Below are 25,714 nucleotides of genomic sequence, written 5' to 3'. Positions count from 1 at the left end.
AAGAGTGTGAGGATTCCTCCACTGAGGAGGAAGGAGCAGCAGGGACAATGTGTAATGAACTAACCTGCAACCTCCATTTCCCATGCCTCTTGATGCTGGAGGGGAGGAGGCAGAGAAAATCAGAAGTGAACCTGAGCCTGAGAAGAAGGAGGGGCAGGGGAGAATAAGTTTTTAAGATTTGGTTTTATATCTCATTACCCCACTCATGTTTGATTGGTAATAAATTAAAATGTTTTCTCCCCAGGTTGAGTCTGTTTTGCCTGTGATGGTAATTGGTGAATAATCTCTCCGTCCTTATCTCAACCCATGAGTCTTTCATTTCTTTTCTCTCCCCCATCCAGCTAAGTTGAGGAGTGATAGGGTGGCTTTGGTAGGTACATGTTGTCCAGCCGGGGTCAACTCACCACAAAGTCATATTACTTCGAATATGGAAAGAACAGGCAGGTGGCGGGGACTCTGCAAAGACCTGATGTTTTCTCCAACCACTGATAAGTGTCTCACCTCTTGGAATCCCCCATTCTCTGCTGCAGCCATAGCAGAGGCTGGGTTGGAGGCTGCTGAGGCCATGGGAAGATGAAGATATCACAATTCAGGACTCGTCCAGGAAGAGGTGCATCTCCTGCACGTGGGTCATGGTGGACACTCACTTAACACTGGTCCTTCTGGGCTTCATTTTACTGGGGAATGGATATTTTCCTCTGGCTGTCATTGGCTTAACACCTACAGAGGCATGCCTGGACTGAGTGGTTGAAGGAGAAGCATAAACTCCCTCACTCTCTTCTCTCTGAGGGCTCATGGAGGAGCTGGAAGGTGGTGGCAGAGCTGCTTGGAAAATGGAGTTTTGACTCAGTGAAAAAAAATTAGAGCATTTTGATTTTATTGTCATCTGGAATTAGACTAAAAAGACAAAATATTAAAAAGTGTCAAGGAAAGAAATTTTTCTTGGAAAAAAATGATGTGGAGGAAAAAGCTTTTTAGACATTTATGGTCAGAATGAAGCATTTCAATATTGTGAGAGGAAACAGTAAATTGAAATGTCAACTTACAGCTGAAAGCATTTGTTTCAAACTGTATATTCAAACAAAAAGTGTTTTGTAAAGGTGATTCAAAGCTAAAAATGTTTTTGAGACATAAGCATTTTCTAAAAAGTAAGGAAATCAGATTTTTTTTTTTTTCTGAGGAAAACATAATCTGGAAATCACTCAGCTTCCTCTAGGTTCTGAATTGCATGGTGCCAGAGTTATAAGCACAGCAAAAGGTCGCTGTGCGGCTCATCAGTGAAATGGGAAACTGTTGGGTCTGAGCTTCCTTGCCGCTTGCCCCTGCCCCAGGACCAGGGGTCCTCCCTTCCCCTCTGAGCAGAGGGGTGCAATCGCCACACACGTATCTGCTTGCTGGTCATGTTCTGCCAAATTGTGCTGGGGTCACCAAGAATTTTTAATATTAAATTTCTTTCCAACCTGGGTTGTTCCAACCGACTAGATTTTGGAGTGACTACATGTGCTGTTATTCTCTTAGGGGTCATTAAGCTTTGGAGCAAAGCAATGGGCAGAGGCACTAGCTTTTCCATCTAGCTCAGCTGCAGTCCCAGGTGGCATGTCTGACTTGCAGCCACAGACTCACAGGACAAAGTCACACAACATGTTTTCTTTGGTGGTGAAGCTGGTGTAATAAATTCCTGCCTACGCCCCCCATCCTTCCCCTCCAGCTCTTCAGCTGCAGCTGTGGACTTGCCCTGCAAGCTGGGTCAGCAGAGATGTCCTGAGGCTCTGCAATAGCTGTTTCAGCCCAGCTGAGGAGATGGTGGAGTGCTTGGCACTCACGTGGGTCTGCGTGAGCTTCCCTCACCCAGGTGTCACGGCACGCTCGTGCAGGAGCTGGGTGGACCATGAAGAGCTCCCCCCATGGACGTGGTCCTGGTGCAGTGGGGAAAGGCGAGACAGAATAAGACTGTGGGTTTGTTCTTCCTCAGTGTGACCAAATGCTCGCCACAGTGCTTGCCAGATAAAAGCCTTGGGTTTAGCTCCTAGGGTTATGCCACCTTCTGCTGTGGCTTTTTCTTGCTGCTGTTCTTTCTATACGTATCTAGTATCACTTAGAAACCCTTTGTGCCTCTTTTGCTTCTACATGTAAGCTTACAGAGCAGCAAATATGAAGATTCCTATTGTAGCCTCACCTCTATTGGAGTCAATCAAGTTCAAATCTATTGAACTTAAGGGATTTAAACCGATACAAAACTACTTTGAGGGCAGAATTAGTCTGGAAGCTTAGTACTGTGAAAATCTAACTAAGAAGCATGAATCATTGAAATCAAATACATGTTTTCAATAGCAATTGACAAATGTTGCAAAGGTGCACCATTACACATAGGCAGTCCTGATTAAGGTGTTGAATTTACAAGGAAAATATACTGATTTGTTCCTTTCAGGGGATTTAGGCTGCATGGTCTCCATTAATCAGAATACACACAGTTAAAACTAATGAATAGATAAATAAAAGTTCAGTGTCATGACTATTTCATCCATTATGCCAATCCCCCCATCCCGCCAATAAATTATTCCATCATTGTTACTATTTGTTTACCTTCTGCATCGTGTTTGAGGGTTAATTAAAATTTCCTGACCAGGTTTATTTCCCAAATGAAATGCATAAGGACAAGTGACACAAGTTTGAGACAATACATGTATTGATATAAAATATATTTTAAAGTATCTTTTGTCTGCAATGTCCATCTTTTTGCCTAAATATGCTTAATGTTGTTCTGTTATAGTGACATCTCTTTTTCTGTGTCTTTGGTTCATTCCACAGAATTTGTAGCCCAGTGTTTGCTGAATATAAGAGGATACACAGTTTAAATAATATCGTCTTTCTTTTTGTTTTGAAGTGTCTCATTTTAAGACTGGATTAATCTCTCCAGCCTTCCTTTTCTTGTTCTCAGTTTCAGTCCATCTTTGTTTCTTTCCTGCCCCTTTGCCCTACTTGCTTCTGATGCTCTGTGGGTATTTATGCAAAATTTAACCTTAGAATCCCATGTTTTTTTCCCAATCTGGTTTGGTATGGTGGAGATAAAATTGGAAGATTCAGATCTGTTGTTTTAGGAGTGTGTCTGAGTTGGATAAAGTTTTTCTTAGTTTTCTTGTTGAAAAAACAAGTAGGGTTTTCTTTAGACTGCCTCATACTTCTTATGGTAAAAGTTTGCTGTTGGAACATGGGGAAGGCTGGGTGTTTTGAGCCATTGACTAAGACCTGAGGGCAGACATTTGTATGTTGCTGTGATGTCCCCAGCCATGAAATCTTTCTAACTAGGGTTTCTCTCAGGGAAGATTGTTGCAGCCTGGGGAAAGGTGACAGCTGGAAAGAGTCCTTCATGAGGTGGTCAGTGTCCTCTTTATCAAGGTGCCACCATGTTGGGTTGTAAATATTGTCATCTAATGTGTTCAGAAGGTCTTTAAACCTCATGTCCTGCTGAGGCAAAGGACTCCTGGTAGTTATTCTGCTTTCCATTAGTGACCGGGAAGGCACTTTGGTTGTGCATGTCATTGCTTGGATGTTTGAAGAGGGAGGTTGGTTATTTGCTGGTGTGGATGTCGTCTTCTCATGAAGACTTGGTTTTCTGGCTTCAGCCAAGCCTTCAAAATCAATCAGATTCTCCTGGAAGTCCAAAAGTGGCTGATAGTTGGGCTCACATGGTGTAGTTTTGCTTGATGACTTAGGAGGTCCAAGGTGGACCAACTTTCTGCCTGCAAACTTGGAAACTAAATATAATATAGAATGAATCAGATCAGCTTCTGCTAGAATGGTATTTTTAAGAAAAATAACATGTTAATATGAAAAGCTTCATCCCATAATAAAAAAGTCAGTACTTGTAAAGGCATAAATAAATGTAGGTTTGACATAGAATGAAATTTTGCTCAAAGAATTTAAAGAAAACTGTGATCTTCAGGTAGGCAATTGGCAACTTTTTATTTAGCTGAATGGTCTTAAAGTGAGCATCTCAGCATAAAGTTGCCTGGATTAATTTTAGTGACTATTATTCATTTGTGCTTCTGGGGCTATTTATCAGATTAATTTAAACATGCCACATACGTGAATAGCTGTGGGTGTACAATAACTGGAGCAGAAATAAGTCTAATTTCAGATCTGGAGTTTGGTTTTCCAGTACCATGCATCTTCTATATTTTTGAGGTTACGGAAAGTGATGCCATGGGTGTGAATGCAACTCCTTCTGGAGCATAGTGAAATTGTAACACTTGCACCGTGCTCACATTCATCCTGGGAACATAAATAATATACTTTTTATACTCATAAATGTACTCATATATTCTTGGAAGTGCCTTAGCAATACTAATACCATCCCAGGGTGACTCATAGAGGAACCAACCTGCATAATGACACAGAACAGCTACTTGTATTCAGTGCTTGCAGAGTATAAACTGGATCAAGTATTTCCCTGCTAATGTTTTCACTTGATCAGAATTTAATTCATTACCAAACTTGGGGCCGGGAAACAATTGCTCAAAATACTTGTAATTTCAAAACAAAGTGGGAAAATATTTCTATAACATTTTCAACAATTGTGTTCTCTTTTTTCACCAGACAGATGCCCTAGTACCCTGTCAGACTAAGACACCAAGACCATATTTCAGAACAGTACCTTCTGGCAAGTTTTCTTGGGTTTCCAATGTAATTGCAATCTGATCTTCTTGAATAGCATCTGGCACCACCAGGGTTAGTAGAGAAGGAAATGCCCTATTGCCATAATTCCTGAGGTTTTCCAGAGTGTCCATTTTAGCCTTCTGGAAAATCTGAATTTCTGACTCCTTATTCAAACGTGTATCAGGAGCAATGTTGTGCTTTTCTACTTCATTTTCCCTCTGCAAAATGATCAATCACCATTTGATTAGCATCCAACAAAAAAAACCTTGAACTTTAAAGGAAATCACAGTATAACACGTGCAATGGGAAATTGTGTTTTCGAACACGCCTTAGTTACACATATAAACTTTTCATCTGAGCAGACCCCATGGCAGAGGTTCTTCCTGAAACCCAGCTGCATATGAGTTGGCAGACCCTGCCTTTTACCACACAGACCATAGAGAACAAGTTTGCATGGAAAATCCACCGGAGGCTAGAATGCCAGCTTTGGAGAGCTTGTAGAACTTCCTTTGAGGCTTATGGCTTGCAGAGTCTGCTAACACATGTTTAAGGCAGACTACCACAGAGCTCACGCTACAAAGCAAAAACATTACAGGATGCTGTGAGCCACCCTCTGATCCAGGAGGAAAATTATCATGGGACCGTAGCTGTCTGCTGTGAGGGTGGGCAGTCACCACAGGGCTAGAGCAGTCCTGGGAAGGTTTTGTGGTGGGATTGTAAGCAGGAAGACCTCCATGGAGCTGTGGTAACAGGTCTGAGCATGCTAAGAAAAGCTTGGTGCTCCAGGGCTCACTCCTGCTTCAGTACCATCACCCTTACTGCTATGTGCATCCTACCTACGGGCTGGAGTGTGTTCTCGCGTGTAGGGCACTTTTCTATCCCATGATCCAAGTCCTCACTGTGGTAGCCTCATTCACGCTGAGATTCAGGTACTGAAACCTTGTAAAAAGTCAAGGGCTGTGCAGTGAAATAAACCCTCTCCTAGAGTACTCAGCCACTAAGAGATGAGCTATCTGTGCTGTGTGCAGGGTTTGCCAAAGACTGTCTTCTCTCAGGTCTGGCACTACTGAAAATGAAGTTTCTGAAATGTATTGACTACCCACATGGATATTCCAGTTCAATAACAAGCTGCTTTGACAGATCCACTTCGTTGTTACACAGCTAACACTTCAAGGATTATATGTAGTGAGTTTTGATCTTTTCACTGCCATCCCCACATAATACAAAATTCCTGTTTCCAGAATCAGAGAAATCACTTGTTTTACTATGGTATATTAATCTTTCATGGGTTTCTTCTATTCTCTGCATTGCAAAGTACTCCCCTTGTGAAAAATATGTTTTTAATCTAACATGCCATTACAAAAAATGGGTGTAATTTGTGGAAAAAAGGCACTTTTGAAAGCTTACGTGTATTTTGTGACTTAGCAAAAATGTTTGGAAAAATTTGAAGGGCCCCAAACCTCAAACTTGTGGGGTTACTCCATCCTTCCTACATATTTGCAGCACCCAATCACAATTAAGGAAATTATTTTTCAAGTATTTATAAAAAGAAATGCTATATGTTTAAGTTGACAACATATTGCTAAAACCACACTACATCAATTGGGAATTTGAGATGTCATAAGCATTTTAGGCTGTGCAATCAAATAGTCTCCCAGGATTTTACACACTGCTAGTTAAGAAAACAAATTTTCATCTTACATTTTGCAAGCTGTCACCTTATATACAGTATATCAGAAAACTTGCCATGACTGGTTTTACTGCCAGACCTCTTAAGAGCTAATTGGTTAAGCACCTGGGCAGGAAGCTTTTTGGCAGAAATGCTGTTTTCTGCAAGGACTAGCTATAAAGTTCTGGATGGCAAGTTGTAATCATTAAGGCTCCCTCTTCTACAACAGAACACATAAAATGTAAATACATTGCTTGGAGAAATTACGATGCATAAAAGGACAGGCTGTGTTTTAAGTTTATCCAATGACTTATGGCTCAGATTTGAACATGGAAAGGATCTTATGCTTTTTTTCAGGGTCAAGCTTTCAGCAGACTTCTTTAATTACACCCATAAAAATGAGAATCACATCTGTGTGCATCCACCAAAACTATTATTTCCATGTACAAATGTTAACTTGTGTATACAAGGAGGGGTTGCAATTACAATGACTCACACTGGTTTTTCAAACACAGGGGTTTTGTACATAAAAAATAATTTGCACGAACTCCTTTGCAGTTGTAGATTGGAAATTGTAATGAATGTTTTCCCAAAAAAATTGTATGTTTCTTCTGTATTGTACAAAAAATCCTAGCACAGTCTGCTGCCTGGAATGAGTTGAACGCAGTAGTTTGTGAATATGTATTTGAATTCCAAACAATGTTTTGGACTGATTGTGTTGGTGGAATTTTTTATTGCGTGTTACTCATGAGCATTGTCATGACTGCAAATACTTTTTCGCTTGTGTTGATATTTGATATGTTTGGTTCTTTTTGGAGAGAATTTTCAGAAAAAAAACAGATGCCAAATTTCTCTACAATTCACTGAGGGGAGGTTTCTAATTTGCTCAAAAATACTGGAGTATTTTTTGACCATAAATTTACTTCTTTAGAAATATTAGCTGTCTGTAAATATCTCTTTCAATAGGCAGACAAGAATATGCAACAGCCTTTATAGTCCTAGAAAAAAAGTAAATGAATGGCAATTTGTTTTCAGGGTACTTCATTTCACCTGTGACTGCTATTTGCTACAGTAATTTAGATTTAAATTTGCACTCATTTAGATGCAACTGCTAATTTTTGCGCTTTAATTTTGTGCATGCAGTTGTCTTGCTGAGCTCAGTGAAACTGTTCACATACTTAAAGTTAAAGCAGATGCATACATTTGCAAGATCTGGAGAGCTGAAAGCAAATTATGTGATTTAAAGACAGATCACACATTGCTAGTAATAAACAGCAAATAGTTGGCATTATCCAGAATAGAAGGAACATCCATCTGTGTGTCTTGAAATATCTTTGGCATAACTTGTAATACAAATATCAAATACCCATGCGGTTGTAATTAGGCTCCAGTAATGTTATCAGGATCTCAACAAGAAGATGAAGAAAAAGTGGGAAATATCCCCCTTGCACTCAGTTAACAATCTTTATGCTTCTTCCTCAGTTTCAGCTCTCTGTGGCCGGGTCGTCATTGCAGCCTGCCAAAGAGGTGATTGAACTTGGCCTCTTTTAGACCAAAGCAGAGAATCCCTCCTCCAAGATAATGCCCTGCCAGCTGCCTCCTCAGAGAGCCGTGCCAGCACAGTGTGGCTAGGCTCCAGCGGAGCTGGTGGCTGCTCTTGGCTCTGCCTCTGCCCAAAAACGTCATGCCACCCGTGTGAGGCTCCGCCTTGGGATCCAAGAGATACATTCTTTTCTTTTCCCTATATACTTTGCTTACGCTTAGGGCTAAGTTTTGCCATTGTGTGAGCTTGTGTGTAAAGTAGCTTTTGCTGAAGAAGAGGCCAGAGGATACTGGAAAAATAAAAGCATTGAGTAAGAATGACCAACTTGGTTTCTTAGCCAGCCTTCCCCTCGCTCTTCCCTCTTTTTGCCCAAACCTCAGCCTTTGTGGGAAATATGAATATCATTGAACTTTGGAGAAATCAACAGAAGGTGATAGCACTGAGAATTGTGATTCAAAGGAGCTCTTGGGGAGGAGTGGTTGCACAGGTTAATTGTGTATAAGGCTTGAATAAGAACAACCGAGAGGTGATCGTTTTTAGCTACAAATAGTTGCAGAGCCTAACTACTAGCAAGGGAGAAATATTAATTTTCATAATACATAAGAATGTAAGAGGGAGTAGAGGACAAAATTAAGAAACAAACAATGTAGACTGACTACCTGGGAAAAAAGCTATGAGTTTTACAAAGACTCTTTGATAACAGAACATTCTCTAAATGATACTAGTCGCAGGCTTTGTGTTTGTGAGTTTAAAGGTAGCATTTACAAACCTTGTGTTAACAAAAGGAAACAAGCTTTTAACAAGATAGAAAGAGGGTATGACTTGGTCTTTTCTAATTTCCTAATTTCTATGTCTTTGTCACAGATATTAGAAGGCATTATTTGTGACAGAATCTGCTTTGCCCAATTTAGGCATCTAACTTGTGCCTGTATTTCAGGTTGGCAGCAAAGATCCTCTTAAAAGTGAAACTTTTCCCTGCAAAGCCATCAAAGGGAGATTCTGTCTGTTTAAATGCAAATTTAACAAGTTCCCACACTGAACATGTGAAGGCTTGCAAATCAGCATTTTTTTTGTGGTGCAGAGGAAAGAACTGCGCACCCAGGAACTACATGGAAAGGGACTTGGGGAAGGTGTAGAAATAGGGAGCTGTGACATGACACAACTGAGCAGACCCCAGAGTGCATACCCAGTTCAGGTTAGATTGACATATCTCGACTAGGTTTAGTTCAGCAAGGGGAATTGCAAAGTCCTGCACCTGGGAAGAACCACCCCAGGCACCAGCATATGCTGGGGCCACCCAGTTGGAAACCAGTTTGGTAGAAAATGACCCAGGGTTCTGGTGGGCATCAAGTTGATTATGAGCCAGCAGCACGTCCTTGCTGCAAAGCCGTTCCTGCAAAGGCAGTATTCTGGGCTGCACTAGGGGCAGTGTTGGCACTAGGTGGAGGGAGCAGCCCTCTACTCAGCACCGATAAGGCCACACCTGGGGTACTGGGTCCAGGTTTGGGCTCCTCAGTACAAGATAGACACAGATGTATGGAGAAAGTCCAGTGAAGGGCCACAAAGATTATAAGGGAATGGAGCACCTCTCATATGAAGAAAGGCAAAGAGAGCTGAGACTGTTCACCATGGAGAAAAGAAGGCTCAGAGGGATCTCATTAATATATACAAATATCTGAAGAGAGGGTGCAAAGGAGATGGAGCCAGGCTTTTTTCAGCAGTGCATGGTGACAGGACCAGAGGTAATGGGCACAAACTGAAACATGGGAGGTTCCCTGTAAACATCAGGAAACACTTTTCTCTGCGAGGGTGACCAGGCACTGTGACAGGTTGCCCAGGGAGGCTGTGGAGACCCCATTCCTGGAGATATTCAAAAGCTGCCTGGGCATGAGCCTGGGCAACATGCTATAGGTGTCCCTGCTTGAGCAGGAGGGTTGGACCAGACGACCTCCAGAGGTCCCTTCCAACCTCAGCCAGTCTGTAATAATGTGAAAGTCACCACTGTTTTAGTCTCGTAGCTAGTTTGACAGGAAAAACATCAATAGGGTGAAAGAAAATGTCAATCATTCCTTTGTTAAACTTCCCTTCTTTTCTTCCTTGCCCTACCAAAACCTACAGCCTTCCTGGGAAATAGATATAAAAACTAGGACTTCAGAACAATAATTTGTAGTATGATTACTTTACAGTCGGAGCCAGTTCTTGGGTCTGTGCTTGAATTTTGTTTAACACTCTGCCTTAAGAGGGCATTTTGGATGCCAGGAGCAGCAGGAAGCAATGCAGCCCCTTGATCAGCTTGCAACTTACTTTATGCACGTGATTGCTTCCCTCTTTCACCTGGGTAGGATGCTGAAAGGGGTCATAGAGGACGTGCAATGCTACCACTTGCCTGGAAGGCTAGATCTCTAGGGGCTGTAAATCAGCTTGATCTCCAGAGATTCAAGCAAGCTGGTCAATAGCCTTCACAACATGGCTCTTTTTGAGTGACTTTTGATCCAGCAGATCCAATTTAAATTTATAATATGAAAAAAATCACACATGTGAAGGAAAGCCTCCTCCCCCTAAGCATGCACACACACACACTCCCCAACTCATATTTTTGAGTTATGGCTCTGCCTGCAAACACTGCACAGGCTGTTATGACCTTGGGGCTGTATGCTGGGATGGAGATCTGGATCTGCTCAAGCTCATCTGAATAATTTCTAGAGGAGTCAACTGGACCTTCTCAAAATACAGCTTCTTCAGGACAAAGGCTTTGAATTGAGGCTAATAGCTGATGTGTGTTGTTTTGTAGCTGAAACTTTTCCCATTGCACTTGTGTGTTAGAAGCTGGAATTTGGCTTCCTGTCTGCCTAGTTTCTGCCTGAAGCAAAATTTTTATGACTGAGCTGTGAACCCTTTAGTGGAGATGGTTGTAAAAGGAAAAAAAAAAAAAAAAAAAAAAAGCTTACAGACTTTTAATTAATTGTGGCTTTACTGGCAATTACCATAATTTTTGCCTTTCTGATCTCACTACATGTCCCTGAGTGAGCCTAAGCTGGAGTGTGAGCTCCAGGTAAGATACAGTGGTAAAAATATAAAAAAAAGATGATGGGGAAAGATTTTACAACTTTCACAGACTTTGGATCATGCCTTCATGGACCAGTCAGAACGGAGAGAGATGGTGAGTCACTGAGATGCTAATGCTCCTTTTTGCCAGTGGAAAATTAGTCTTTTGTGTGAAGCAGAATAATTTTTAATCCCATTACAACCAGCAGCCCATTAAAAAAGTTCATTAGTCATAAGGATATATTTATCTCTGTGAAAAAAAATCTCTTAAAATCACCTCTGAGAATGTCAGAATGTAGGTTTCCCTAGACTGCACCCAAATCTTCAATTGCATTACTATTTTTGGTGAGTTTTGTCTCCATCCCATGGGTGAGTACTTTTTTTCACATGTGCTTTGTAGCTGTCATGATGATCCTCATAAGAAACCAGGGAGCATCTTATACCTGTCAAGTTCATGATACCTTACCTGGACTCTTTTGCAGTCTTTCTGGTACCTGAGCAGTTTCTTCAGCAATAAGCAATAAGAAGCCATGGCAGGAGAGGGTCTGTTATTTATTAAAATGCTAATAACTTCTGAAAGACTGAACTCCATAATTTCTGTCATGTAGTTTAAAACAACAGGATTCAACTCACTGGGACAAACTCTGAAATATTAGGAAAAAATATTTAAACACAAACGATGCATCCAGGCAGAACATCAGAATTTAAGTAAAGTAGTAGAGTAAGGCTAAGTCATTTGCATGGGCAAATTATGATACACAGTTGTACAAAAATGCTCTGTCTGCCTATGCTAGCTTCAGTGCTGTGCTGAGGCTCTGTTACTGTCCTATTAAACATCCTACTGTTGATATAATTGATTACTCTGAAAGGACACCCACCATAATTTAAGCTTGAATAATTAAAAGATGGAAACCAGCATTTTCTCATTTTAATCGAGAGTGTATATTTTGGTTCTCAGTACAGTGGTCCCAAATGGATTAACAGCAAGATAGTGGGTGTGCATAAGAAGACAGGAAGAGCCCCTAAGGCAGGAAAATCTCAAAGCACAAACAAAGAACTAAGGGAAGCACAGGAGGGTTTTTATTTTTATATGAATCAGATTGTGATATAGAACTGGTTCTGTTATAATAACAATTATTGTACTCACAGGCTTCTGTGAGTAGTAAAGTCTGGTAAAGGCATTCTAGACATATGACAGCCTTGGATTCTGAGACTTCTAAGACACTTTTTCAAGCTTGTCAAACCAGTATGAATGGGCACAGACACATCTGGGGGGCGGGGGTAAGGAGGGCAAAGTTAGAAACAGTGGGCAAGTCTCAGAGAAATGAACAAATAGTGCATAGTTTTCTAATAGTCCTAGCTGTGACTGGTAGTGGACTGCCTGGACTGTGGTAGGAAAACCTGTCTTGTGTCCTCTAGACACCACTGCAGACGGTGCAGACTATACAGGCCAAATTAATCTCGTTTTTGGTTAGTGCAAACTATTGACTTTTTCACAATGACCTGGGCACAAAATACTTGGCCCATGACTAGCTACTTTCAGCTGTGAGGAAGATGAAAAATGTCCATGACCAAAATTAGGTATTTAAAGACATGCAAAATACACTTTGAAGCCTCCCAATATGAAAGATTAACAACTTCTCAAAAGTTGGCAATGTTTATGTGAAATGTCATATTGCACATACCTATTTCAAACTGTTATAGTGATCTTAAAGTATAAAGTGGCTTGCTAAGAAAAAAATGGAGACTAGTTAAGGCCATTTACAGAGATGGAGGAGAATAAAAATTATTAGCATAACAAGAACTATAGTGTAATATAAAAACTTCATTCCCTCAGGTGGGCATGCCAGACCTAGTTTTTCAGGAAAGGTTTAGAAACCACTGTCTAGAAATAAGTGGCACCAGTAAGGCATGCTGAGAACAAAATTATTGTTGCAACAAACATAAGCAGTTCTATATGAAGTTTGCTGTTTTATAAAACTTATCCATGGCTATAAAAGTTGATGCGATATTTTCTGACCTAAAATTCTGTTATTTTACAACAGTCCTGAGCAGATAACAAAAAATCTTCTAAAACAAACAAACCAAAGAAGTTCCTGAACACCCCAACTTTTCCCCCAAATCCCAAATCCTGATAATCCCCAGCTAAAAGAGTGAGGATTAAATTGTTACCTGTTCTCATAGGTAGCAGCATTCAGTATTTTCCTGGTGAAGCCTTCATTCAACCATTTGTCCTTTATTGCTTCTTTGACTCCAGGCCTCTTAGCAGGGTCAGGCTCAAGTAAGGACTGCATGAAGTGTACAGCTCCTGTGCAGTATTTAGATGAAATGGCTTCTTTACTAGTAATATTTGATTATTTGGGTGGTGCCAAATTTTTCTTTTTCAGAAATGTGGCACTTGCCCTGCTTCTCCACACTGTAGGAATCTCACCTAAAACACAGTTTCTAGGGCTACCTCTGGACTGCTGAATAAAAGAGCTCTGTCTCTCCTCTGAGACTGCTGTAGTCCTGTGTGGTGACCCTGTTCCCCCAGAGAGACCTGAGCAGGGTGGGCAGCATGGGCCAAACCATACTGGGAAGCATGATGTGGACCTATAGATGCTGCTGTAGATACTGCAGTGGACCGCACTTCCTAATTTGCTTGATTTACCCCAGTGAATGGAGACTGTGGCATCAATAGCAATCTCAGAACTGCCCTCACTCAGCATTTGATCAGGGCTCTGAGAAGGAGAATTTCTGTGCTGGTTGACTACCCAGGAGTTACATTCCTCACACAAAGAAGCCAATTGCATTGATAAAAACCTCTGTTTGTATCAAGAGAGGGAAATGGACCCATGTACTCAGATCACATGTTGTGCTTTGGCCTCCTGGATTTGGGACAGAGAAAGCTTAAACATTCCCCTGGATCTATCACTCAGCTCCAACACTGCATCAAGGCCCTCTGTCTTTCTTGTCTTCTTGGGAAAACTCTACTGAATTCTTCCATATTCCTTGGGGAAGTTTTGAAAAGAGCAAAATGCCAAGTGTGCATTAAACCGGGAACATACTGCCCCTTTCACTTGTAATCTCCTTCAGAACTCAGATCCTAAGTATGCAAAGCTTGTTTACTACTGCTCTCTCACCAAGTTCCCAATGGGCAAGGGAACAATGGAGTTACCCGCAATCTCCCACTAACTGTGTGGGCTTTATAGAAAAGCAGAGATAATGCATTTATTAGTAGAAGCTATAACAATAGCATAAATAAGAAAAATTAGAAATATAATAATTGCAGCTATGGAGAGCTTGTAGAAAACTGCAGCTGCTGTCTGGCAACCAGTCTCCAAAGTAAGATAAATGAGAGACTAATGTACGAAAGTTCTGAGCAGCTATGGTAAATACCCTCATACCATTTACTGGTGAAGAACAAGAAATATTATTATTATCACATTATCTAAATACTGTAACTCCAGACTAGATCCAGCTAGCTTAGCCTGGGACTGTCTGCTGCTCCCCAGCACTTGGCTGTAGGCAGCTGCTGAAGCTAATCTTGGTTCCTAGGCTCATTCTTGCCTCATGTCAGAGCAAAGCTGCTCAAAATCATGGGGAGATCTGAACTCATTCTGGTAGATAGCTGGGAAAAACATGGAATCATAGATGGCTCATTCTGCTCTGCTCTTCACTGACTTGATCAGTGAAGTTGCATGATGACAGCTGTGAGAGGGGTCCCAAGCCTGTGATGGTCATCAGAGAAGATGCTAGTCCAGGTGGAGAGAAAATAAGGACTAAAGACAGAGGTGTGTACGAATCATTGTGAAGCAGCAGAATTTTAAGCTTTGAGGAAGACAGTTTTGGACTGCTAACCCAGTGTGTATACGCCAACATGACTTCTTGGCTTTAGAGGCATGGACTGTAATGCAGGCTAGAGAGTTTGAAAACTATCTTTCCCAGTTGTCCTAAAAGACTTCATAGACTGTGCCTCATTAAAGATGGTCAGTAAAATTCATTGAAAAAATATGGTATTTCAGTTCTTTCTCACGAAAAATATGAACAGCGTCTTCACAAAAATAGCTCTTCCATGTCTTTAGTTATCTCAGTGTTGTGGTTTCTATTTGTAGCCAAAAGATAAGCTCTTGAGGAAAAATTTTCTAACGTTTTCATAACTGATTTTTTTTTTAAAAACAGGAAAGAATGCTATGTGACACACAGCATGGGACATACTAAACATGACAATGTTCTCATTTACTCCACAGCTGCTCCACTTATGTAAAAACAATTGATATTTTATTCTTGCAAATACATGCTTCATGAACAGTGGTGTTTCAAAGACAGAAAAATGTTGTTTTCCTACTAGCCTGAGATAAAGAGGTCTTGCCTAAGGCACAACAAAGTTATTTCTAAATGCCAACCAAGCAATGGGGAAAGGTACTCTTATTTGCCAGAAGATTACACTATTGCTAAATTCACTTTATTACTTGAGTTAGACTTTTAATACAACAGCATTCTTTATAAAAATTGGAGTGCTTTACCAGGGGAGATATCTGATGGAATAGGGCTGATTTCTCCAAATAACATCTTTTGATGTAGTTGTTTGATATTAAAAGGTTCCACCGTGAAGGGTAGTGTGCCGGTTAGCATAGCAAACATGCTTACACCTCTGTCAAAGAAAAAGACAAACAACAGAGCTCCATATAAAGCTAATAAATATTTGTTAAAAAAACCCATAAAGCTATGAGTCAGGTTTCAGAGATTTGCCTTCAGTGTCAAGAACGAGGTTACAAATTACCTCTAAGCAGCATTTTGTACTGAATACACATTTTACACCTTTTTTTCCTTGTGTAAATGTCATTTTATGTAGAAAAGAATGTTGTGGGAAGTGTGTATAAAATAGACTGTACAGTGAGTGATTGGAAAGCCTGCAGTGTTGAAAGTGGAAACCTGCTGTTTATTTTAAAAATAAGCTCACTGGAGTGTCAGTGTAGTGTACTCAGCCCATCAGAATAAAGCATTTTGGTTTGGAGGCTGAGTGACAACACAGAGCTGGGACTGATGTGATAGATCTTGTTCCAAATAGTAATTCAGTTCTTCTTGCTTTGCTCAGATTGCTAAATTAGGTGTGACTTATGCCTAGAAGGCATTCATTTGGTAACAGCTTGCTGTTGGCTAAAGACTTAAAACTTTAACTCTTGCAAAAGACCAACAGTCTGCTAGTAGTGATCAGTAAACTTTGTGAAGGGTTGCCATTCACTTTGGAGAAGTACCAACGTTTGGAAAACTTGCTTATAGCTGTCCTGAGTTTGTGGACAGGGAGGTTTCCTTGGACACTCTCCATGGTACTTCCTTGCTCCAGCTGAGTTGTGCCCCCACAACAGCACTTCTCTTCAGCATCCTTTGCCATTTGTCTATTGAACTCAGTAGAGACAGTCGTTTTAGGGATTCAGGCAATTCTAATTTAATTGATCTAGTTCGTACAGTGTTTGAACTTACTGCAGATGATGACAATGTTACCTGTGAAACAGATCTGCTCTTGGTGTGCACAACTGCAAACCTTTCCATAATGTTTTCAGGCAAGTGAAAAAACATGAGAAGATGATAATACCATTGAAAAACCATGAGAAGATGATGGCACCTTTTTCTAATTATTGCATTGGATTGCGTTTGAACCAGTGACCTGTGCATAAAAGCTTTTTATTACTCTTGACTAGGACTTATCTTGCCCAACTTCAACTAGCTAAAACCCAGACAGCAGTAGTTATCAATGGAAAGGGATGGGCCATTCCAAGAGAGATTAATTACAGCTATGTTATATCACTATTTCAAGCTACAGTTCTGTATCTCAGGAGATGAGGTATCTCCCTGCACTGATGTCAACAGGACACTGACTGTCTGGTATATCCTGGATGCCTGGTTGTTAGATGTCTATATTCAGGTAAGATTAACCTCTTCTCCCTTTAACAAACCTTCTGGTAAATCTAGTCCTTGAATGTAATGCTTTTCAAAACTTTCCTGATGAATCGTTTGAGTAAAAATGTAAGAGATACAAAGGAAAAGTACTGTAATGATATGACATTGAGCTGACTGAAGTAGCAAGGACTATAATTTTATAATACATAGTAGCACGTGGAGTAAATGTAGCTGGAGTTGAAGCAAGAGAAGTGCTGCTGAATATTCTCTGATGAGCAGAGTAATATGCAGTGCAAATGGATCTCTAATGTCATTACAATATCAAATACATTTTTATCTTCAACACTGCAAACACCATCATGCACTTCTAATTGCTGGTGATGATAAACATGACTGGTGCGTTGAACTGGCAATAATTCTTTTCATCAGCCTACTGGATAGGGAAACCCCCAAGGTATGGGAACCTGGGGAATGGATGGAACTGCCATCTTAAAATCTCTTTTAAAATCTTAGGTACACATTAGCTAGTTAACAGTAACGCACTTAGTGTTAATTGTAGCAGGAATCTGATGGTATGTTGAACTTGAAAATTTATTAACTATAAAGAACTTCTTTATCCCACTGAACTAGATTGATTTGTTTTAATACAACAGCTATTGCCTCAGTTCAGCTGATGCATGAAAGCTAATAACTTTCCAGGCCTCCAAAGTATCTTTAAAGTCTTACACACAAAAGTCATGACTAGGTAAAACAGGCACCACTGTTTGCAGTTGCCTCGTAGGAGCCTTAGCTCTACTGCAGTTGAATCTGGTCGGTTTTCTTAATCTACTTTTAACTGAATAGGGATTTCTGCTTCCTGTTGTAATGACTTCTTGTGAGTGCTGCAGCATAAAGTCAGTATTTCTGCACCACACTGAAATATTTTGATTTCAGAGACCAGTTGACCTGTAATCCTTTACTTATTTTGTAACAATAGAAGTAACTTATCTTTCTAATTAGTATTTAAATCTATCAGAATTCCCTTTTCCACTATGATAATTTGAACAATTCAGATTTAAACTGTAAATATATTTTATGCCTGAGATGCAAAATGTGTCTATGTTAAACACCAAGGGCCATATGTAAGTTTTATATAGTCCTTGAGCTATCATGTGATGTCTGTTAACAGTGAACTCAGTAAATGATTTTAAGGTTACTGCTTTGCCTTCACTCAAACACCAGACACATGAAATAAGTATTATCCTATTTAAGTGCTGACACCATCCTCTAGACTTAATTTCCCTCTGTTATGTCTACATAAATTCAGAGTAGCACTCTCAAAATCCAGACTTACACTGAAGTAATTTAGTAGAATTTGTCCCTTCATCCTTAACTTTGTGTACCATTCATAGGCTGTAGATGTAAAGGAAGCTGAGGTATAAAAATCATAGATCAAATCCCTAATATATAGTGTGTCTTCCGGAAGCAGGTCTTAAAGGGAATAGTGTACATTATATATTTATATGTATATAAAACCTCTTTCTTTTTTGAGCACATGGAGAGACCATCCAGATCCATGAATATCATAAGATTAAAAAATTTTCTTAATATGCTATCATTTTCCTAGCTCCACCTAGAAAAACTGTCAAAACACTAAAGAACCCAGAGCTTGGCTGCTAAAACTGTAAATACATTTGAAATGTCTGAGATAATTTATATGAAAAGTTCTGATGGCACCTTTTACATTCTTCTTTATTATAAGAGAGAGAATCTGCAGATGGAACAAAGTCCATCAAGGTTTGTGCCACCTATGAAGTAAATATCTTCACCTTTTTATCATAATCTGATATAAAGGACCTAGCTAAGGTACAGATGAAAGTCTCATAGGTCTGATGTAGTCACCTTTGATATGTGTGTCCCTGAGACTAATTTTTTCTGTTTAGATTCCTTCTTTCAGAAAAATATACCTCAGACAGAAAATGTCTGTTGTCAGCCCAGGGTTTCCAGGACTTCTGATTTTGACAGAATTTACTCAGATATCAGCTGAAATTCTGTGCCAGAAGGACAGAAGGGTGAGGGGTTTATCTAGAGGGGTTTGATATGTGCAAGATGTTTCTCTGTCTCTTCAGAACAGGCTCCTAGATCCAGATACCTCTACCTTCTGCTGACTTCCCTTGCCACAGGTTTCTTCAGAATAGCATGTGTATTGCTTGTTTGGCGTGGCTGGTTTTTTTTGTTGGTACATTTTGGTTTTGTTTTGTTGTTTTTGTTTGTTTGTTTTGTGTGTGTGTATATTTTTAGTTTTAGTTTTGGTTTTGTTTATTTGCTTTTCCAGTATTTTGCAAGAGATACACATTTCAAGATATTTTTTCCACACCCATGACTTTCTTTTCCTGGCAACCCTTCTCTGATATTTCTCTGCTTTGCAATTGATGTCCCAAAGCTTAGTGCCACCAATCCACTTGCATCAGAGTCTTGTCTAAACTGTTGAGTGCTGAGAGCATCTTGATAAGTATATTTTTAGATCTACTTACATGGACCAGACATCCACCTTTGGACCATATTTCTGATGAGCAAGTAGTTCTGGGGCAGCATAAGCTGGGCTTCCACACTGGGTATGCAACAGCTCCTGGGAGAGACCTTTGAAATTTGCAGTATTGCTCAGTCCAAAATCTGATGGTCACAAAAACAAAGGCAATGAGGTTTTAGTCGCCTTGGCTCAGCTGGGGGTGTGTAAGCCCATGGTAAATGTGGGCTGAAACGTGCTAACTTAAGTCTTTCTCTCTGTATATGTGCACATGTGCAAGGGGGAGGGAAAAGAGAGGTGTGATTGTAAAGGACTGGCTGGCTATAAAACAGGGGTGAAGAGCTGGTGCCTTTTTTCTCAGAGGTGTTAATCTTTTAAAAGTTTGGGAAACACTGGGTTAAACATGTGGAGTGAGCTTCCCTTGTGGTTTTTTTTTCTGTGCGGTTTCCATAGAATCAAATTGATGTTTTGCTGAGCTGTGTTAACTGCTTGGTGCAAATTCCCTCATTTTTATAAATGTTTGCTTCACAATCCTAGCAAAATTTCTGTCAGCGACTAAGCCAGTCTTTTAAAATTTGTTTAAATTTTTTTTTTTTTACACATAGCAAATGATTAGATTTCTAGTTGGAGTAATAACTCAGCAGAAGCTAATATATCCATACCTGCATTTCACTCCAGAAGATTTATTTCTTTGTCTACAAATCACTTCTGCTAGAAACAGCTTTCTACACATAAATCCTGTAATTGTTTCTTGCTTCTCAAACACGACACAAAAGAAAACAATAGGCAAAATTATTTTCCTTTTTCTCTTAAAAATAAGTTTTAGTTAAAGCTCAAATAAGCTAAGTTATACTTCATAACTTTAATTTACTCTAAAAGCTCAGATATGCTTACTGAACAAACATAAGCTCACTCACAAAATGTGCTGTTTTAAACAGCTATAATAGTAATAAAATAGTAGCTGAACTGTCACAGAAAGCCACACAAAATAACAAACTGAAAAGAAGTTTCACAGATAGCATGCACCTACCAACGATTTTGATGTTGTTGTTCTCGTCAAGGAGAAAATTTTCAATTTTTAGGTCCCTGAAACAAAGACAGAAAGCATACTTTAAGATGCCTGATGTCCCAGCTAACCATTTTTTTTAGCAAAATTAACTGAAAAAATAACAATAGTTCTGCACAGCTCTGCCTTCAATTTTAACAAGATCCTTATTCCTTCCCAGAGTTTTCAGTTGGGAAAATGGAAACTTCCTGTATTTCAGGGAATACTTTATGAGTTTTTATTTTAATTAGACTGTTCATTTTAGGAATGATCCAATCTATTGATATACTTTAAAAAAAAATGAACAGCATTTATTTATTCTTTTGCATAAGAAAGGAAATTGTAAATACTTGGACCAGAGGGGGGTTTTTTGTCTTTGTTTGAAGTACTGAGCACTGCTGAATGTTTCTGCTTTCTTTGTGAGTAAACATTTCCTGAGAGAGATGAGGATGAGAATGGAACTGGAAAGTGAGGTCTGCCTTGCTTGCAGAAGAGCAAAGATACAGATACCCTGAAAGTGGAGACATCTCAGCAGTGATGTTTATGTAAACAAGGCCAACCAGTATCAGCTGCCCCTGCAGAAGGACGTAATTTAGAGCTGCAGAAAAAAATGCTGCTAGCTGGCTCAGGTGCTCACTTGCTTATTGTGGGAACCTTTATATCATTACAAATTCAAACCAAAAGCCAAAATGTTGTTCTGCTGTGGGGAGCACCTGAAGTGGCAACTGAAGCATTTCACAGACAGTATGGAGGAATCTTCAGCCAGTGGAGTCTGGGTGTTGGGAGCTGATCCAGGAGCCTGAGATGCTTTGCTGACTCCCATCACAGCCTCCTGCATGCAGCTGGGGGCTTCCTTTGGCTCTCCAGGGAGTGTGGGGGGACAGAGCAAGTTTCAAACATAGCTCTGGGTACATGGATTTCTCTTCCACTTTCTCTGAAGATGTGAAGTGCTTTCATCAGCCCAAAGACAAACAGAAGGACAAAACAGAATGAGTTATGGGAACAAGAACAGGAGCAAGGAGCAAGGGCTGGGAGGACTGGTTGCTGTGTAAACAGCGCTGCACTGCTGCAGGAGATAAGTCTGGAGGTGTACCTGCATTCAAACCCCTCTGCTGCCTGAGGCTGAGAATGGGATGGAGATGGTTTTAATGGTAATTTTGAATAGATTTTCATTTGAATAGCATGTTTTCTGGAGTGACTAATAACCCAGTACTTAAAAGCTGGGAGGTAGATTTAAGATAAGTTTGCTCTTAGCCTATTCCTGTGACATATTCCTGTGTACTAATAGTTTGTGGTTTAAAACTAGCTGTGTTTTAGGCCACTGCGAATCTGACATTTCTATCAGATTTAGCACCCCACAATGCACTTTGGTGACTTTTACTACACCACAACTGAGTAATGTTACATTGGATTGCCATAACTCTGTTCTACAGTCTGAGCTGAGTACTCACACAGTTACTAAGAACAGATGCTTTCTTAACTGAAATCCTGATAATGGATACTACTAAAGTCTACATAGTGTCAGAAATTGTCTTGCATCAAAGATGCATCTTGTCCTGTTTTTCTGAAGGAAACTTTCTCAGAAATATTGTAAATTTAAGCAGCATCATTAATTTTTTCTCATTCTCATGGGGCCTTCAGACAGAATGCCTAGAAGGCAGCTTGTGATGCTTCTCCATGTTTTTGGTCTAGTAGCAATTCAAAAGGATATATGACATTTTTCTATAGGAGAAGGGAAAATATCCAGGAAAAATTAGGAAGTGTACATACAAGCAAGTTATCGTCCCTTAACAACTGCCAGCTATAGGATTTGGTAGCTGTGTGCATGTGCTAGCCCAGTCCAGTTGCAAGGTAATGTGATTTAGCTTGTATGTCTTTATTTGAGGTTTTTAAGCTCAGATGCATTGGATCATTTCTTGACCACACCTAGAGCAGCCACAGGGATACTTAGCAGAGCTCAGCTGATGATTGCTAGCTTGTAAAGCTGTTGAACCTGATCTTGTGCCTGAGCCTTATACCTGGCATGGTAAAATGCTGTGTTCTGTGAGAATAGGCAAGGGAGCCAATGCTCTGTCTTCTGGAGCATTTTGGCAACTGTGGCACCAAAATCAACTGTGATCTCATGTGGACTAGAAAGGCACTACGTTTACTGTGCAATGGAGACTTAACCTTAATTTAAACCATAAGGATTTGTTAGATCAGTGCTGATTTTAGTGCTGAACAGGAAAAGTAAATCTTAAGAAACAAAACAACTGTCAAAACATAGCACAGGATTTCTGATGAGCAATATCAGTTTGGAGTAAAAATAGTTACAAAACTGACCAGTTTTTCACCAAGTATATTATTAAGACAATAGAAAATACTGATTTTTCTGAGGTATATGCCAGGGCTAAATGTCAGGAAAGCCCATAAGATGCCTCTGAGCAACAGTAAATTAAACCAGCGAATTCCTAAGCTCATCACTTAGGAATGAGAACTTGCAATCACCATTCTAGTAGAATAAAGGGGGCTTGGGCAGAGATCCAAGCATTGATACACAATTATCCATCTCATGAACCATGATATCTGCTGTGATTTTACCACCACACTCCTTGTGGAGCAGCAGCTGTTCCCAACAGGCAGGGATTGGGAAACCTCCTTTTCTTATGTTAGAGCAATGTACAGTTGAGCTTTGCTCAATGTTTAGATGAGAAAATCAGACTGACTTTGTGAGGTAACTTTCCTATTTCTGTGCTCATCTTTCTGGAAACACTGATGCCTTCTTTTCAGAGGAGGACACACCCACAATTATACTCTTTGGTTTAAGCTCTGCAGCAAGTTGTTATAAATCACTGCAGCTGGAGCTGAGCAGAGAAGCCCTTCCAGATCCTTTGTAGTCTGCTTCTGGTATGGGGTCAAAGCTACAGCTCTGAATCTCAAAGCTAGCAGCACTTCATGAGTTGAGGTACTGCTGACTGAACCTACACCTGTGACCTAGCAAGGCAGCTGGGCTCCTGCTGGACCATGCAACTTCATCAAACCTATGACAAGACACTTGAGAGCCAGGGATGAATTTTCCTTTGGGTGGGGGGGGGTCAGATAGTAAAACAAGTCTGTGGAGGAGTTCACAGCCCTTTGTACCTGGCTACTCTCAGGGTGTGCAGCAAAATTCTTCTCTCTGCAAAGCTTTCCCTGTAAACCACCACCAAAAGAAGAAAATAAAACTAGAGGAAGAAGTCAGGCTAATTCCCTGCTCACCGGACAAGTTGTTTCCAAACAAGAAGAAGGGAACAAGGCTTGAGAAATCTATGAGGAATGTTGTCATGGGAAGAACATAAATATTATGATCATAAGCACTGAAGAAATGCTGTAAAATAGATTAGAGTTAGTGAACTAGCAAGGCAGGGATGTCAGCCTAGACTAAATTGGTGAAGCCCCTTGGGTTTATTTTCTGATGGTTATTTTTTGTTGATTTCAATTCTGTAGGTCAGACACTGACAATTTCTTTCTTGTCCATTCCTTACTAATTAACAAATCCAATAAAATTAAGTGCTGGATTGCAAGCATTTCAAGTCACAAAGCACGTGTAAATGCTGAGACATCACATTCACAGCTTATTTATTTCATGGTTTCTGTAATGATGCAGTCAACCAAATTACTTGTTAGGTCCTGGAGGCTTTCTTGAGGAGTGCATTTCCCATTTAAAATTAAGAATATGATCGTGAATTATTAAGTAGAACAGAAAAATGAAGGACAAAACTGCTTCTTGCTTATTCTCCCACCTAAAATAGAAGTCCTTACTCTGCCGCTCTCGCACACGCACTGAGATCCCTGTTGGGGCGAAGACGATCAGCTCTTCTTGCACAGGCTGCTCAGGTTCCTCTAGCAGTGCCTGTAGTCATGATCTGTCGCCGTAGTGCAAAAGCTAGTGTGGAAGGTCAGTGACCTGCCCCAGACCTGGACCTGCACAACCATGTCCTCCGTGCATGCAGTGAGATGTGATTCCTCAGTCTTCTGTCCTGAGCGCTGTGTGGTTATTTCAATCTGTTGTGGCTAACCAAATGAAGTCAATATTTATATGCATAGCCACACTGAAATATTTGGATTACATGCATGTTTGTCACCAGCTAATCTTGAAATAGTTGTGGCAAAGTATTGATTTGTTGCACTCATCATCTTTTATCCTTGGACTTTGTTACTTTATTCCCCAAGGAGTGTTTAACAGTTTATCTTCTACCACCACTGAGAATAAAATGCTTTATTAAGACTACGTTCTATCAGCCCATCTTCTTTGCAATCCTTGGTTTTACAAGGGAAAATTAAAGAAATGCTGTCAGGGAAGAGGAGCACTCTACATGCTTGCACACTTTCTTTTCTTACAGTTGTTTGAAAGGGAGGAAACATCTTACCTGTGGACAATCCCCTGGCAATGCAGGTGCTCTACTGCAGACAGAATTTGCCTGGTGTATCTCTTCACTTCCCTTTCCGCCAGCCTCTTTTTGTCACAAACTCTGTCCAGGAGGTCCCCGCCAAGGCACAGCTCCATCACCATGTAATAGGAGTTGTCAGTCTCCAGGGTCTCGTATAGCCGAACAATATGGGGGTGCTTAATCATCTGATGTATCCGTGGCTCACGCTTCATGTTTTTTAAGACATAGGAATCCTGCTTGGCTCTTCTCTTGTCAATGACTTTTATGGCTACCTAAATTGCAGGATATATTCAAATTGGCAACAAGCTTTGCAACCCGTATAGATTTTCAAGAGGATGAGGAGTAAGCTTATGTGTGGGAGAAGCCGTTTTGACACGCTATTGGTGGAGGTATCACAGAGGGAGACATTCCTAATAGAAGAATATTCTTTTTATTTCTCTTGAAGGCCAAAATAGGAAGACAACTCTGTCATATCTGTTCCTCTGATTGCATTAATAAATGCACATGTATTAAACGTGCTTAAATGCAAAACCCCCTACATGCTTGACTGGTGCTGAATCTGTACAGTACCACATCTTTTCTCTTACATGCTCCCTTCTGAGTTGGTCTAAAAGCCATTCAGGATACTGGCTATAATGGGCTGGGATTAGACTCTCTGCAGATTGGGAAGCTAGTCAGCCAGTGAAACTACGGAAGCCACAAGAGAAATAAAAGTCAAAAAGCCACTTGATAACAGTCCACCTTTCCACACTTACATCTGGTGGTACGTTATTTTAGCCTGACTGAGCGAGACATAACAGATGTTATCTGTGTCCTGCCATAGAAATGACTGCTGTTGAAGTGGCTGGCTTTTCAGTAAGTGTTTTCCATAGCTATAAAGGTCAGATACACTCACTAATTACTAAATGAGCATTATCAGGGAAAGAAGATTTGAAATTGTCCTGATGCCATCCTCCTTTTC

At 40.3% G+C, this 25,714-nt stretch overlaps 1 protein-coding gene across 1 annotated transcript in view; it reads right to left on the bottom strand.

The window, feature by feature from the left end:
* Positions 1 to 4,654: 4,654 nt before the first annotated feature.
* Positions 4,655 to 25,714, bottom strand: part of LOC103771484 (hormonally up-regulated neu tumor-associated kinase-like) — a gene marked incomplete at its 3' end in the record, with an annotated part of 21,603 nt that continues 543 nt past the window's right edge. The window contains exons 2-8 of the mRNA XM_008938782.1: positions 24,733 to 25,025; positions 20,330 to 20,385; positions 19,307 to 19,445; positions 15,419 to 15,546; positions 13,086 to 13,221; positions 11,380 to 11,557; positions 4,655 to 4,874 (exon numbers count right to left, since the gene is read on the bottom strand). Coding sequence (XP_008937030.1) covers positions 4,655 to 4,874; positions 11,380 to 11,557; positions 13,086 to 13,221; positions 15,419 to 15,546; positions 19,307 to 19,445; positions 20,330 to 20,385; positions 24,733 to 25,025 — 1,150 coding nt within the window. The remainder of the gene's footprint in view (positions 4,875 to 11,379; positions 11,558 to 13,085; positions 13,222 to 15,418; positions 15,547 to 19,306; positions 19,446 to 20,329; positions 20,386 to 24,732; positions 25,026 to 25,714) is intronic.

This window comes from Merops nubicus, unplaced genomic scaffold, assembly GCF_000691845.1.
Source record: "Merops nubicus isolate BGI_N331 unplaced genomic scaffold, ASM69184v1 scaffold17394, whole genome shotgun sequence".
In the NCBI taxonomy this organism is placed as follows: Eukaryota; Metazoa; Chordata; class Aves; order Coraciiformes; family Meropidae; genus Merops; species Merops nubicus.
This window is presented reverse-complemented; position numbering and strand designations above follow the sequence as displayed.